The sequence below is a fragment of the Spinacia oleracea genome, chromosome 3 (genome assembly GCF_020520425.1).
Source record: "Spinacia oleracea cultivar Varoflay chromosome 3, BTI_SOV_V1, whole genome shotgun sequence".
Lineage (NCBI taxonomy): Eukaryota > Viridiplantae > Streptophyta > Magnoliopsida > Caryophyllales > Amaranthaceae > Spinacia > Spinacia oleracea.
In genome coordinates this window covers 13,197,904-13,211,550 of record NC_079489.1, presented here as the reverse complement: position 1 = coordinate 13,211,550, position 13,647 = coordinate 13,197,904, and the positions used below count along the sequence as shown (strand labels likewise).

Below are 13,647 nucleotides of genomic sequence, written 5' to 3'. Positions count from 1 at the left end.
ATTTATTTTTCGATAACTTGGGGGACCGTGCGCGCTAGCGCACGGGCCAACAACTAGTTAAATAAAAGTGAACTGAATACTTCCAAACTGAATTGAACTGAATTGTCAAATAAGTCTTGAAACTGCATTTAAGCAAAATGAAGAGGACGTACCTTAGAACAACTAAAACTAAAACTAGTTAATGATTATGACCCTATAACTGTTTAACACTACTCCAGTCCTCTATTTGTTAATGTAGAAAAAAAAAGTATTATTACTCCGTAGTTAATAGAATATGGTATACTTCGAGTTAATTTCTAAAACTATAGTACAGAGTAGTTAAACCTGTATGTACATATTTTATCTGGAATAACTTTTATTAAAAAGAAAATTTTCATTATTATAAAAAACGGTTACATTATTTCATGGTAAATTTCTACATTTTTTGATTAACTATACACCCACCTTACAATATTTATTGTATATTGGGTGTAATTAAGAATTTATATACTACCTCCGTTTCATAAAGTTTTTTACGCTTTGAAAAATGTGTCAAAATATCAAAACTTTGACCATAAGTTCTCACTATTATATCTATAAAAAATTATCATGAGATACCTGGTTAGATTCATCTCAAAATTTATTTTATAAGTATCAATTTTTTTTATAATTTTTTGTCATTCAGAATTGGATATATTAACAGTTAAACATTGCACTAGAGTCCGTGCAAATAGTAAGTGTAAAGATCTTTTTGAAACGGATGTAGTATAACATATTATTAGGATGATTTTACAATAGCTACAATAAAATGGTAGCCATTATAATACGTTAAATCTCAACCATTAAATAAAAGCAGACCAATCTAAACCATTGATTTTGTTGACTTTTAATTTAATAATAAACCATTTTATAATTTAAATAAATTTTACCATAAAAATAAATGAATTAAATTATTCCACTTTCATCAACGTTTTATTGAGAAGTTTCTTCTCAAAAAAAACACAAATATACAAAATTTATGAAACTCTTTGATTCTATTCTTCATTCCCATCTGTTCTTTATAATCAAATCGGGATTATGTGTATTGTTCAAGTCATCAAATCGTTAACGTTATCCATTTATAATCCTTCATCTAACACAATAAAAAAAAAAATTACTCCATAATTAACCGTTCATCTAACCCAAATAAAAATATTCTCCATCAATAACCATTCATCTAAACACAAACACCATCCCATTCTTGATAATTAGTTTTTTAATGATGCACTATATTGGCAAAAACATCAACAAACAAATACTCCATTGGAGAACAAGAAGTAGTTTTACTTTTTTATTATTTTAATTTTCTTTTACATGAATACGGGGAAGTTATTAAGAGAGAAAATAAAAAAAATTCAATATGGAAGGATAATGAAAGGTTTTTTTGGGTAAAAAATTATAAATTTTAATATGAAGTCAACATATTCAATGGCCAAGATAAGTCAACAATGATGAAGGGCTCATATTTAATGCATTGTGGTGGCTACCATTTTGTTGTAGCCACTCAAAAACCTTCCAAAATTATATATCTCACTACTATTACTTCTGTCAAAGGATTTACTTGAACTGTTATATATATAAGTCAAACACCTGAAGACTAAGTAGTGTAAATCAGAATTATTTGTAGCATTTGCCTCATCAATACATTTTGATCAACAAATTATTTCCCCCGTTCTTTCTCTCTCTAATCTTTTAAATTCCCTCGTTCTTTCTCTCTCTAATCCTACCATGGCGGATAAACAAATTAGTGCGAACAATGAACGACAACAACACCAGCGACGGCGACGACGACGACAACCACAGCCACCACCACTACCACCACAGCAACCGCAACAACCACAAGTACAACCACCACAACCACCGCAACAACCACCACAACCACCGCAACAACCACCAGTACCACTGCCTTATCCAGGTTTCAGATTTGATCCCTATGATCATGAACTCATTAAATACTACCTCGAGTACAAGATCAACGGCAATGACTTGCGCTCTAGTCCCATAAAAGAAGTTAACATCTACGACCACCATCCTCGAAAGCTCTCTGGTACGTTTAATTACGCGATTAACATAATCCAGTACGCATGTAAATTAAATCATATACTCTCCGTTTATTATTGTTTCTAGGTTGGGTACAATTCTTGATTTTCTTACTCTTTGTTTTGTTTCTTGCATGGGTGCAGTTCTTGATTTTCTTGATTAAATTATGAAAACTCCGTATTATGAATTCATGTATTCATCTTTTGTGTTTTTTCTTTTTATTCTGACGTGAACTAGCTTATTTGGTTTTTGTTAGACGACACACGTGCATGTTGAATTGTTGATGAATATTGTGTAGATTGATTATCCTAGCTAGCTAGCATTTGAATTTTTTATATTCTTACTCTCCGTTTTGTTTCTTGCATGGGTGCAGTTCTTGATTAAATTATGAATACTCCGTATTAATTATGAATTCATGTTATATTCATCTTTTGTGTTTTTTTTTTTTTAGCTCTGACGTGAACTAGCTTATTTGGTTTTTGTTAGACGACACACGTGCATGTTGATCGTATTGTTGATGAATATTTGTGTAGATTATCCTAGCATTTGAAGTTTGTTTTAATTTGAAGTTTGTGTAGATTATCAGATTGAGGGTCAGCTCGTTCTTTCATTCACTTATTTATTTCTACATTTATCTTATGCATGTGAACTTATTAATATTTCCCGGAACTTATATTTGTAGTTATAAATTGATTTTTGCAATTATTTAAACATTATTAAGTTTGTGTTTGTAATTTAAACCTGCAGAAGATTACCAACCACAAGGAAAGGATGATGTATGGTATTTCTTCACTACAAGGGAAAAGAAGTACATGTATGGAAATCGTGCAGCCCGGAATGCCGGTAATAATGGATATTGGAGATGTACCGGAACTGATAAAAAAATCACGGATGACATTGATGAGAATAAAGTGATCGGACTCCGAAAGCATTTGAAGTATTACGAAGGAAGACAGTCAGATAAAAATCAGAAGAAGACAGAGTGGATGATGCATGAATATCAAACCCTAGTTCAAGCTGAATCCTCCAAAGCCAAAACCGAAGAACTAAAGAGGAAAAGACATGCACCTACCAGTATGAGGGTACGTATGTAACTATGTACATATTTTTCTAATTTGAATTTAATTATACTTTAATTATTATTTCAATAATTTAGAAATAACCCTAGTTTCTGTTTATAATTAAGTTAGAGTAATAATATTTTTGTACTCTTTTCTTTTTTGGGGTAACGTAGTTGGATACTGTGCTATGCAAAATCTATTTCAAGAAGGAAGCAGCCCGAAAGAAGCCAGCAAATAAAAAAACAGTAAAAGTTACAGACATGGATGCAGCCGGAAATCAGCCAGAAAGCAGCCGGAAAGCAGGACAAGTTAAAAAGAAGAAAGCTGCGACACGAAATAAGACACCAAGAGTAAACAACTCAGCTGCCAAGGACAAAGGCAAGGGCAAGGGCAAGGGCAAAGCCAAAGTGAAAGCAGACGAAATTGAAATGAACCATAGCAACCAAGACTCTGACTACAACACCAGCTCCTATGATAGCGCAAACTCCACCACCGAAACAGATTCATATGGTTGTTATGATCATCTTGATTGACATCAATTTCAAGCTTTAATAATGGTGTAGTACCGTCACAACAATTACTACCGATGTCGGGTTCTACCAACTTATTTGCATCATCATCGCGATTCATAATGGATTCAGGACGTAGATTGTTAGATTAATGATAAAATTAGTTGAATAATATTTTCTTTGTCAGAGTAGTCAATAATTTAGTGGTTTACACTAAGTCATGGGATAGTTTTCTGATTTTATTAGTTAGTGGATCATTGGGAAATTATGCTTTCCTTAATTTTAGCTTTACTTGTTTTGTCAAGCGGGCCCTATTATGAGAGATCCTTATAATGAGTAGGATGAAAAAATTGTCAACCGTTGGATAGAAAAAATTTAACGGCTCATGATTAATACGCCACATTAACGGTAAAACGGTAAGTAGAAAAAAAATGTATCGTTCTTGCTTGTTTTAATAAAGACAAACTTGCACCCCTTCTGAAACTATCTCTCTCCTCTCGATTAATTTTTTAAAAACAAACCCCCAATTTCCTAGCTTTAATGTTGGGAATCAATGACTTCATGGGCCTTCTGGATAAAAGTTTCAAAAGAATTAGGGGCTGACAGTCAAAATTGAGAATATGGTTGGCCGTTGCACTCTTATTAAATATGTGCTCAATACTTATCCTCTTTACCAAATGCAAACCTTCATTCTTCCAATAACAATGATCAATAGTATTGAAAAAGGAACGAGAAAAATCTTATGGAATAAAGTGGATAGAACTAGGTATATATAGCGCGTACTTCGTGGAATATTGTTACTCAGCCTATAGGAGAAGGGGGGGTGTGTGTGTGTGTGTGTGTGTTAGGGATTAGACGTTTAAAAGAATAAAATTTGACTTTTATGGTTGTTTATGCCAAAATTCGTATGGGGGCGACTTTCGGCTAGGGTCGACACTAACTAAGCAAAGAATCAATGACACAAATAATGAGGCACGACACAGAGGAGTGTTGACGCGGAAAACCCAGGAATAAGGTAAAAAACCGCGGATAGCTATGAGGCTATCAATCCACTAAGTATTCTATATGATTGTTTATGCTTTTTCTTCTGAGAATCGATAATTAAGATCTCAAGTACAATAATGAATGATGAAATAGTTTATGACTTAAGAGTTTCGAGGCTTGAGTGAACGTGGCTTGCTTATCATTATCTTCGTCTTTTTATAGGGTATTCTCAACGGTCTAATCGGTTGAGAAAATCCCACAAAGTTAGGAGAATCTTCATCACACGTCTCTTCAGCCTTCAACTGCTTCCGCGCTTCTCGCGTGAGTCTTGGACTCGTTCTTGCTAGCTTGACGGCGCTGCCTATCATGGGCTTTAGGTCAACTTATCAGCCCGTTTCTCGAGGACGCGTCTTAGTTGCTTGTACTTTGTCGCCTGTCTTTCGTCGGCTGTACCTCGTTGTATGATGCGACGTCGGACGTATCTCCCTGGAGCTGTGTTTACCTGCGACACGATATGACCTGGCTGACACGACACGACCAAACGTTAGAACGGTTATGTCGTTAGTCCAAAAAGTGGGATAACAGTTTGCCCCCAATTGTGAATTTGCGTAGTCACACAAAGCAAAAGAAACAATTCAAATTAAAAAACCGTCTTCAACTGCCTAGTTCGTGGGATAAAACCGTTCAAAATTCTAGAGTAATAAATACCAATTCACGACATGCAATAAAGTTCTTCACACCAAGTTTTTCGAAAAATTTCTAGATCTGAAAGCAGGAGAGAGAAAGCGAAGTCGATTTTCGCACTGAGTTTGTTTGATTTTCAGGTAAAATTTGCTTTCTTTTTCGATTTCCTTGTAGATTTTTGTAAGTGAGATGGGTAGATCTAAGTCGGTTGTAGCGAGAGGAAAGGGGGAGTCGGGTTCCACTCGGGTTAAGTCCCTTAACCCGATATATTCTACTGTGGCGGATCCGGCGGCTTTTGTTGAACTTGCTGGTTTGCCGCCGTCGGCGGAAGTGAAGATTCCCGGCTCGGATGAGGAAGCCTTTGATTGTCCAGAGGGGTATGTGGTTATGTATGAGTATCCGTTCACAATTGGCTTCAAATTTCCTTTCACTCCTCTAGTTAGGTCCTTTATCGAGGTTTTCCATTTGAGTCCGGGTCAGTTGATGCCCCAGATATGGCGGGTTTTCACGGTGGTGCATGGAGTTACTGCGGACTGGCGTACGCCGTTTGACCTGTCTGATTTGATGTACTCTTACGACCTAGCACTGCAGAAGTGTTGTAGGTATACCTTGGTTACGAAGAAGGGGAAGACGAACTTAGGTGTTGGTTTAGGTGTGAACGACAGGGGTTGGCAGAGTCGTTTTGTCTTTGTAGGCAAAGATTCTCTGGGAAATAAAGGGCGGTTTCTGGTCGAGGGATGGACGATGGAAGGTAAATGTGTCGTTTTATCTTTGTTTCTCGTCGTTTTACTGAACGTCGCCTTACTTGGTTTTGTTTTGCAGTTGTCAAGGGGTCGTCGTTGACTAAGTTGAACGCTGATTCTGAGGATAAGTATCGGAAGTTCTTGGGTTATTCTGTCGAGGATAGGTCTTTCAGTCGCGACGGAGAGTTTTTAGACGAGCAGGCGGTGGACCGGTCAGGCGACGTCGCCGAGGAGGAGGAGATAGACGAGGGATCAGGTCAACTGACTCGTCGTCGGAAAAGGTTGGATTTGCTTGAGGAGGTAGTGGCAAACTCGTCGTCCGCCGAAGGTGAAGTAGGTGATATGGCTGACAACTCAGGTATTTGTCGTTTGTTTATTTCGGGGTTTGTATATATTTTTGTTTTTGTTTTGGATAATGTTTGACCTTTATTTTTTGTATTGGGTGTAGAGCATACTCTTTCGTCTCGGCCTGTGTCGAGGATGTCTCAGAGTGAGATTCAGGAGCGTGCAAGGAAGCGACTTAGGTCGTCCTCGACTTCTGGTGGACGGGGTATGACGGTTGTACCTCGGTTTTCTGCGATAGGTTCATCGGCCGAGACGCCTGTCGTCATAGGAGCCGAAGGCTTTCATCCGATTGCTTCGTCGTCGCCTCCACAGCCGTTCAAGGCGTCGTCTGCTGCTGTCGACGTTAGTAAAGTGTCTACTTCATCGGCCAAGAAGCGACCTGTCGAGACGGATCCTGTCGAGGATACGGTTATCACTTTGCCCCCAAGCTTCTTGGGTGATGAAGAGGCGTCGGTCATATGGCCTTTCGCTGATCGCTTGATCTTGCCTACGACGTATCGACGATACCACGAGGTGGATCCTCTTCCTGTCGCGTCGGACGCCGCTGAGCTTAGTCTGCGGGTGAGTTTTACTTAGTTTTTTTTCTTTTTTGTTTGTGAAAGATGTATGTTGTGTAAATCTGTTTTGGCATTGGCTTTGCGCAGGCGTCGCAGGCTGCCTTGGCCGTGCGTAGGCAGTGTTCGTTGCTGTGCGACGAGGTGACGAATGCAAGGCAGCTGACGGCGACGGCGAAGAAGGCGGCCGCATCGTGGGAAGCGAAGTGGAAAGCTGCTGAGAAGAGGGTTGTGGATCTTGCTGCGGTGATTAAGGCCAAGGGTGATCAATTGAAGGGTAAGGATAAGCAGTTAGCCGACGTGGCTAAAGATCTGGAGAAAGTGAAGGAGGAGTTGACCTCGACGACAGAGGAATTGGATGGATTGAGGAGCTTGTACGACGCCCTGCAGGAGGAGGCGAAGGACGTCGAGGCTCTTGCTATATGGAGGACGCGGGCGCAGATGATGTATTCCTGCCTGATTGGGGAGACTAGCCTTTGGCCGTGCCAAAAGGAGGTGGATGACTATCTGGCTAATGGCGGTACCATGGCTGACCTGTCGGTGCCCGTGGTGGATCCGGAGGAGTTGGCGAAGACGGCTGACACTGCTAGTACTGAGGCGACGGAGGTGGATGCTGCTTTGTTGGTGGTGAGTGTGCCTGTTCCGGACCAAGAGGGGGAGGTTTTAGCTGTTGGGTGCGAAGAGGAGGCCCTTGCCGTCGTTTCTCAAGACGAGACGGTGGACGTGGCGTCGGTGGAGGTGCCAGTCGTGCCCCCAGAGCAAGAGCCGGAGCAGGAAGTCGTGGTTTCTACTCAGGAAGAAGGGATGTATTAGTTTGTAGTTTTTGAATTTTCTGTTGGTTTTTGTGTTTTGTTGGTGAACTTCTTTACTCGTCGTCGATGGCGGCGACGAGGTGGTTTGGATGACTTGTGTTTTTATTTGTCGTCGGTAGTGGCGACGCTGTGTGTGGATAATGTTTAGTTTTTGAAATTTCGGAAGTCGTGGCCTTAGGGGTCGCGCGTCGTGTGTGTTAAGTTTGTGTTTCTTTATGGTTATCCCGTTGCGTTTTGATGTCTTAGTTTCGTGTAGCAGATGCTTTGCGAGTAATAAGTATTGAACCGACTGATGTGTAAAATCATACCTGCGTTGTTACTTCGTTGTCTCTTGCGGTCTCGCTCTGAGTCGTACGTTGTTGCTTGTGGATGTCATTCGCCGTGCGTCTTGCACTCTGCAAAAGAAAACAGGGGTCGCTAGGAGGATTGGCCGTTGGGGATGCCAACGGCCCTCCGATGCCTAAGTCAGTAATGGTTTTTAAAATAAAACGATAAAGAAAAGTAAAGACGACGATGCGGCGACTGATAAAATTGGTTACGACAAGGTTTCAAAAATGGTAGAGTTTAAGATGTGTGGCGTTCCAGCTTCGGGGGACCGACTTGCCATCTTTGGTAATGAGTCTGTATGCCCCCTTTCCGACGATTTTGTCGATCAAGTACGGTCCTTCCCAAGCTGGTGCTAACTTACCCGCGTTCAATTCCTTCGTGTTTTGAAATACTCTGCGCAGTACCCAATCTCCTTCTTTGAACATTTTCATTTTGACATTTTTGTTGAAGCACTTTGCCACGATTTGTTGCTGTGACGCCATCCTTATCAATGCTGCTTCCCTGAGATCTTCTGTGTTGTCGAGGTTTTCGCTGAGTTCTACGTCGTTTTGCTCTGGCGTCATGAGTCCATATCGTGCACTGGGCAGCGTCACTTCAGGGGGAAGTACCGCTTCGCACCCGTAAACGAGTGAGAAGGGAGTCTGTCCCGTCGCCGTCCTAGGCGTCGTCCTGTTGGCCCATAGGATGGATGGCAATTCTTCTGCCCATCGCCCCTTCTTGTCGTCCAACCGCTTTTTCAGCGACGCGATGATCGTTTTGTTGCTGGATTCCGCCTGTCCGTTTGCTTGGGGGTATCTGGGCGTCGACGTCTTTAGCTCGATGTTCCATGTTTTGCAGAAAGCTCTTGTCTTGTCGCTGATGAATTGTGACCCGTTGTCGCAGATGATTTCTGACGGTATTCCGAACCTGCATATTATGTTAGTCCATATGAACGAGCATACCTCTTTGTCCCTTACTTGTTGGAACGCACCTGCTTCTATCCACTTGGAAAAATAATCTGTTAGGGCTAACATGAAGACCTTTTGTCCTGGGGCGACGGGCAATTTGCCAACGATGTCCATCCCCCATTTCATGAAAGGCCACGGAGTTAGGGTTGGATGCAAGAATTCGGATGGTTTATGTGTCATACCTGCGTGTCGTTGGCACTTGTCGCATTTGGATACGTACCTCATGGCGTCCTTAAGCATTGTTGGCCAATAGTATCCATTTCTTTTGATTCTGGTTGATAAGCTTCGTCCTCCTTCGTGTCCTCCGCATTCTCCTTCGTGGTATTGTTTCAATAGCGTTTCCCACTCGATCTCTTCGGCACATCGCATCAACATTCCGTTTGCTGATCGCTTAAATAGTACGTCCTGCAAAATAACATATCGTGAAGCTTTGAAGAGTATCTTTCTGGCGTCTAGCTTGTCGTCGGGTAGAGTTTCGTGCTTTAGGTAATCGAAGATGGGTTTGGTCCAACTGTCTGTGTTTAGGGTTGATAGGACGAGGCTGGCGTCTTGTGGTATGTCTTTTTCGACGGCGGGCGATAGTAGGTGCACTAGAGGTATGGTCGAGAATGGTGATTTTCTGAGTGCGGATCCTAGATTGGCAAGGGCGTCGGCTTGCGTGTTTAGGTCTCTTGGGATTTGTTTGATGGAGAAGGGTTTGAATTTGGAGGTTAACTCTTTTGCTTTCTCGAGATACAAGGTCATTTTTAGGTCTTTAGCTTCGTAGTCGCCGTTAATCTGGTTGACGATTAGTTGTGAGTCACTGAAGATGTTGATTCCGCTTGCCCCTAATTCCATAGCTAATGTCATTCCGGCGATTAGCGCCTCGTATTCTGCTTCGTTGTTAGTTGCCTTGAAGTCGCAGCAGATTGCCTGTGCTATCATGTCCCCTTGTGGTGACTTCAGTACGACGCCTAAACCTGCACCACGAAAGTTAGATGAGCCGTCGACGAAGAGTGTCCATATTTCTTCTATGTTGTTGATGAGTTTGACTTCGTCGTCTGCTATTCTTTCTAAGTCGGGGCTGAAGTCTGCCACAAAATCTGCTAGAGCCTGCGACTTTACAGCCGTCCTTGGTTGATACTTGATGTCGAACCTTCCTAGTGCCATTGTCCACTTCTCCATTCGACCTGTCAGTTCTGGCCTACGCATCACAGACTTGATTGGATAGTTAGTCATCACCACTATTTGGTGAGTTTCAAAATAATGCCTTAGTTTCTTAGCTGCAGTAACGAGTGCTAAGACGAGTTTTTCGAGGGAGGAATACCTGGTCTCTGCTTCCAGTAGTGACTTACTGATGTAATAAATGGGTAGTTGTTGTGCTTCGTCTTCTCGAGCTAGGACCGCGCTTACTGCCGTCGAGCTAACGGCTAAATAGAGTTGTAAGACTTCTCCTTCTTTTGGCTTGGATAGGAGGGGCGGCGACATCATGTATTTTTTGAGGTTCTGCAGGGCTGCTTCGTGGTCGTCGGACCAGTTAAACCCCTTGTTTTTGCGTAGGACGTCGTAAAATAATCGGCATTTGTCCGACGACCGCGATATAAAACGGTTTAGTGCCGCCACTCTCCCTGTCAAGCGTTGTACCTCTTTTATGTTCCGCGGGGATTGAATGTTGATGATCGCGCGCACTTGGTCGGGGCTGGCCTCGATTCCTCGTTGGGTGACGATGTAACCTAAGAATTTTCCTGCGGACACTCCGAAAGAACATTTAGTCGGGTTAAGTTTCATACCGTACTTTTTTAGTATGTCGAAGGATTGTCGTAGGTGTTCCACGTGATCGTCAGCCTTCCTCGACTTCACCAGCATGTCGTCAATGTATACCTCCATTGTGTCTCCGAGTTGGTCTTTAAACATCTTGTTGACTAATCTTTGGTACGTCGCACCTGCATTTTTAAGACCAAAAGGCATGACTTTATAACAATAAATTCCTCTATCCGTTACAAAAGATGTTTTTTCCTGGTCGTCTGGGTGCATAAGGATTTGGTTGTATCCTGAGTAGGCGTCCATGAATGTGAGTAGCTCGTGTCCGGCTGTGGCGTCGACCAGGGCGTCGATGTGCGGCAGAGGGAATGGGTCCTTGGGGCAAGCTTTGTTGATATCTGTGAAGTCGATGCATACTCTCCATTTTCCGTTCTTTTTGCTGACGACGACGACGTTTGCTAACCAGTCTGGATATTTGACCTCTCTGATCTTCCCTGAATCTATCAGGTTTTGTACTTCTTCGTCTATGATTTTATTCCTTTCGGGTGCGAACTTACGTCGTTTCTGTTTTACCGGTTTGAAGCTGGGGTCGACGTTGAGCTTGTGGGTAATCACGTCTGGGTTAATTCCTGTCATGTCCTCGTGTGACCAAGCGAAACAGTCCGAGTTTTCTCTTAGAAACGACACTATCTGACTTTTGATGTTGTCAGGCAGTGAGGCTCCGACCCTTATGACTTGGTCTGGCTTTGTCTGGTCTAGTACTATCTCGTCGATTTGTTGGTCGTCGGGGTCGTCCGACGTCGACCCTGGCTGTAATTGCTAGATGAGTGACTTGGATGGTTTCAGTGCTGTCTCGTAACATTTCTTCGCATCCCTTTGCTGCCCTTTGATTTCCATGACCCCCCACTTGGTTGGAAATTTGATTGATTGGTGATATGTTGATGGCACTGCCTTCATTTTGTGGATCCATGGTCGTCCTAGGATGACGTTGTACGCTGATGGACAATCGACGACGTTGAACTTGGTCATCATGTTGACGCCTTCTGCGTATGTAGGCAGCGATATCTCTCCTACCGTCCGTAGTGCTTCTCCACTGAACCCTACCAGGACTGTTGATCTCCTTACTATGTTTTTCTCTTCTAATCCCATTTCTTGTAGTGCTTCCAAGAACAGTACGTTGGCTGAGCTTTCGTTGTCGACCAGTATCCTTTTGATCAATGCGTTTCCTATTGGGAGCGATATTACCAACCCGTCGTGGTGCTCTCGCTGTGTATCTACAGAATCTGAATCGTCGAAAGTAATAGCCATTGCGGTCAGGGACCTGTGTAGTGCGACCTCGTCTTCGGTTTGTCCCTCTTCTACGGTCTCAGATTCTCCCCTGTTAATTTTTTTAGCTGCAGAAGAGGTTAGTCCACAAATATCTGAACCACCGGAAATAACATTTACCACTTTATTGAACGGTGGTGGTTCTGGTCGCTCGCTGCTTGTCGCTGGGCCGGGCAGGGTGGTTTGCTCTTTGGAAAATGTTTCTTTTCCCTTGTCGCTCAACAGTTCCTTTAGATGCCCCCGTTTCAGGAGGTATGCGACTTCCTTTCGGAGGGAGATGCACTCCTCGGTTGTGTGTCCGTTGTCGCGGTGGAAGTCGCACCATTTGCTCATGTCCTTCATGGAGTCCGGTCTGTCGTTCTTCCGGGGCCATCTGACTGTTCCACCTACATTTTGAAGGGCGTTCACCACACCTCCAATGTCGACGTTGAAGCCGTAGTCGGAGATGTTGGGGTGTTCGACCCGCTCGTTCCTGTAAACATTGTTAGTATCATAATACTGATTGACACTTTGTACCTGGTTTTGCCGAACATACGGTTGGTGTCGCCAATTGTTGTTCCTTGGGGTGTACGATCTTCTGTCGTTGCTGCCCCCCGTCGATCGTTGAGATGCTGTTCGGATAACCTCGTCGTCTTCGATTCGCATCTGGGCGGTGGCCCTTGATCGCACCTCTTCGAAAGTTGCACAGGGGTATTTGGTTATTTCCCGGTATAGCTCCGAATTGGGGATGAGGCCTCTCTTGAACGCCTCAATAGCAGTCCTGACATCACAATTTTTTATACCAATTTTTTCACAATTAAAACGGTTGAAATAATCGCGTACCGACTCGGTTGGCCCTTGAACCAACCGATAGAGATCACTGGTTTGTTTTTCTAACTGGCGACTGCTGGCGAATTGTTGGTAGAAGGCGTTGATGAGGTCGGACAGACAGGAGATGGATCTGGGAGGGACGTTCGTGAGCCATTCCAACGCTGCTCCATCGAGGGTGCCACCGAATGATTTGCACATAACAGGTTCCACTAGGTCGTGCGGAATCCCGATCTGCCACATGCGCTGCTTGTAGAAGTTGACGTGCCTATAGGGGTCGGATGTCCCGTCGTACAGGGTGGTCCAGGTTGGGAGCCGGAGTGTGTGCGGAACCGTCACTCTAGCGATCGCTTCGCAGAACGGCGACGCGGCATATCCGTCGGTCGGCTCGGTCTCCACTGGTGTAGGTGCCCCGGGGAACCTGGTCATCAACTTCATCAGGCGGGAATAGTGCTTTGTCATGCGTGCATCCATCTTGTTCAGGCGTTGGGTCACCGGATCGGGAGCTTCTTTGTCTTCTTCCTCACGGGTTTCCTCCTCATCGTCGGTCACGTCTTCAAAGTCATCGGGCATCTCGAACGTTAGCTTTTTTGGCTTCCCACCTTTGTAGCGGGACTGGTGCTTGTTGCTCTTTACAGATTCGAGCTCTTTCTGGAGGGTTTCGTTGGATGCCCTCTCTTGGGCTAGTTCGGCTTGGGATTTCTCGTAAGCCGCCTTCATCTCTGCGATCGTCATCTCTCCAGTAGTCAT

General features: G+C 43.3%; 3 protein-coding genes across 3 annotated transcripts; 2 read left to right on the top strand and 1 right to left on the bottom strand.

The window, feature by feature from the left end:
* Nucleotides 1-1,597: 1,597 nt before the first annotated feature.
* Nucleotides 1,598-3,916, top strand: LOC110791835 (protein ATAF2-like). The gene is made up of 3 exons (XM_021996592.2): nt 1,598-2,065; nt 2,806-3,140; nt 3,293-3,916. Exons 1-3 carry the CDS (start codon nt 1,747-1,749, stop codon nt 3,650-3,652), a joined length of 1,014 nt encoding a protein of 337 aa, XP_021852284.2. The 5' UTR covers nt 1,598-1,746; the 3' UTR covers nt 3,653-3,916.
* Nucleotides 3,917-5,485: 1,569 nt separating this feature from the next.
* Nucleotides 5,486-7,761, top strand: LOC130469481 (uncharacterized). The gene is made up of 4 exons (XM_056838821.1): nt 5,486-6,047; nt 6,119-6,397; nt 6,488-6,945; nt 7,029-7,761. The coding sequence occupies exons 1-4, from the start codon at nt 5,486-5,488 to the stop codon at nt 7,749-7,751; spliced, it is 2,022 nt and encodes a 673-aa protein (XP_056694799.1). The 3' UTR covers nt 7,752-7,761.
* Nucleotides 7,762-11,583: 3,822 nt separating this feature from the next.
* Nucleotides 11,584-13,647, bottom strand: LOC130469480 (uncharacterized). The gene is made up of 2 exons (XM_056838820.1): nt 12,938-13,647; nt 11,584-12,850 (listed from the first exon to the last, which is right to left on the bottom strand). The coding sequence occupies exons 1-2, from the start codon at nt 13,645-13,647 to the stop codon at nt 11,584-11,586; spliced, it is 1,977 nt and encodes a 658-aa protein (XP_056694798.1).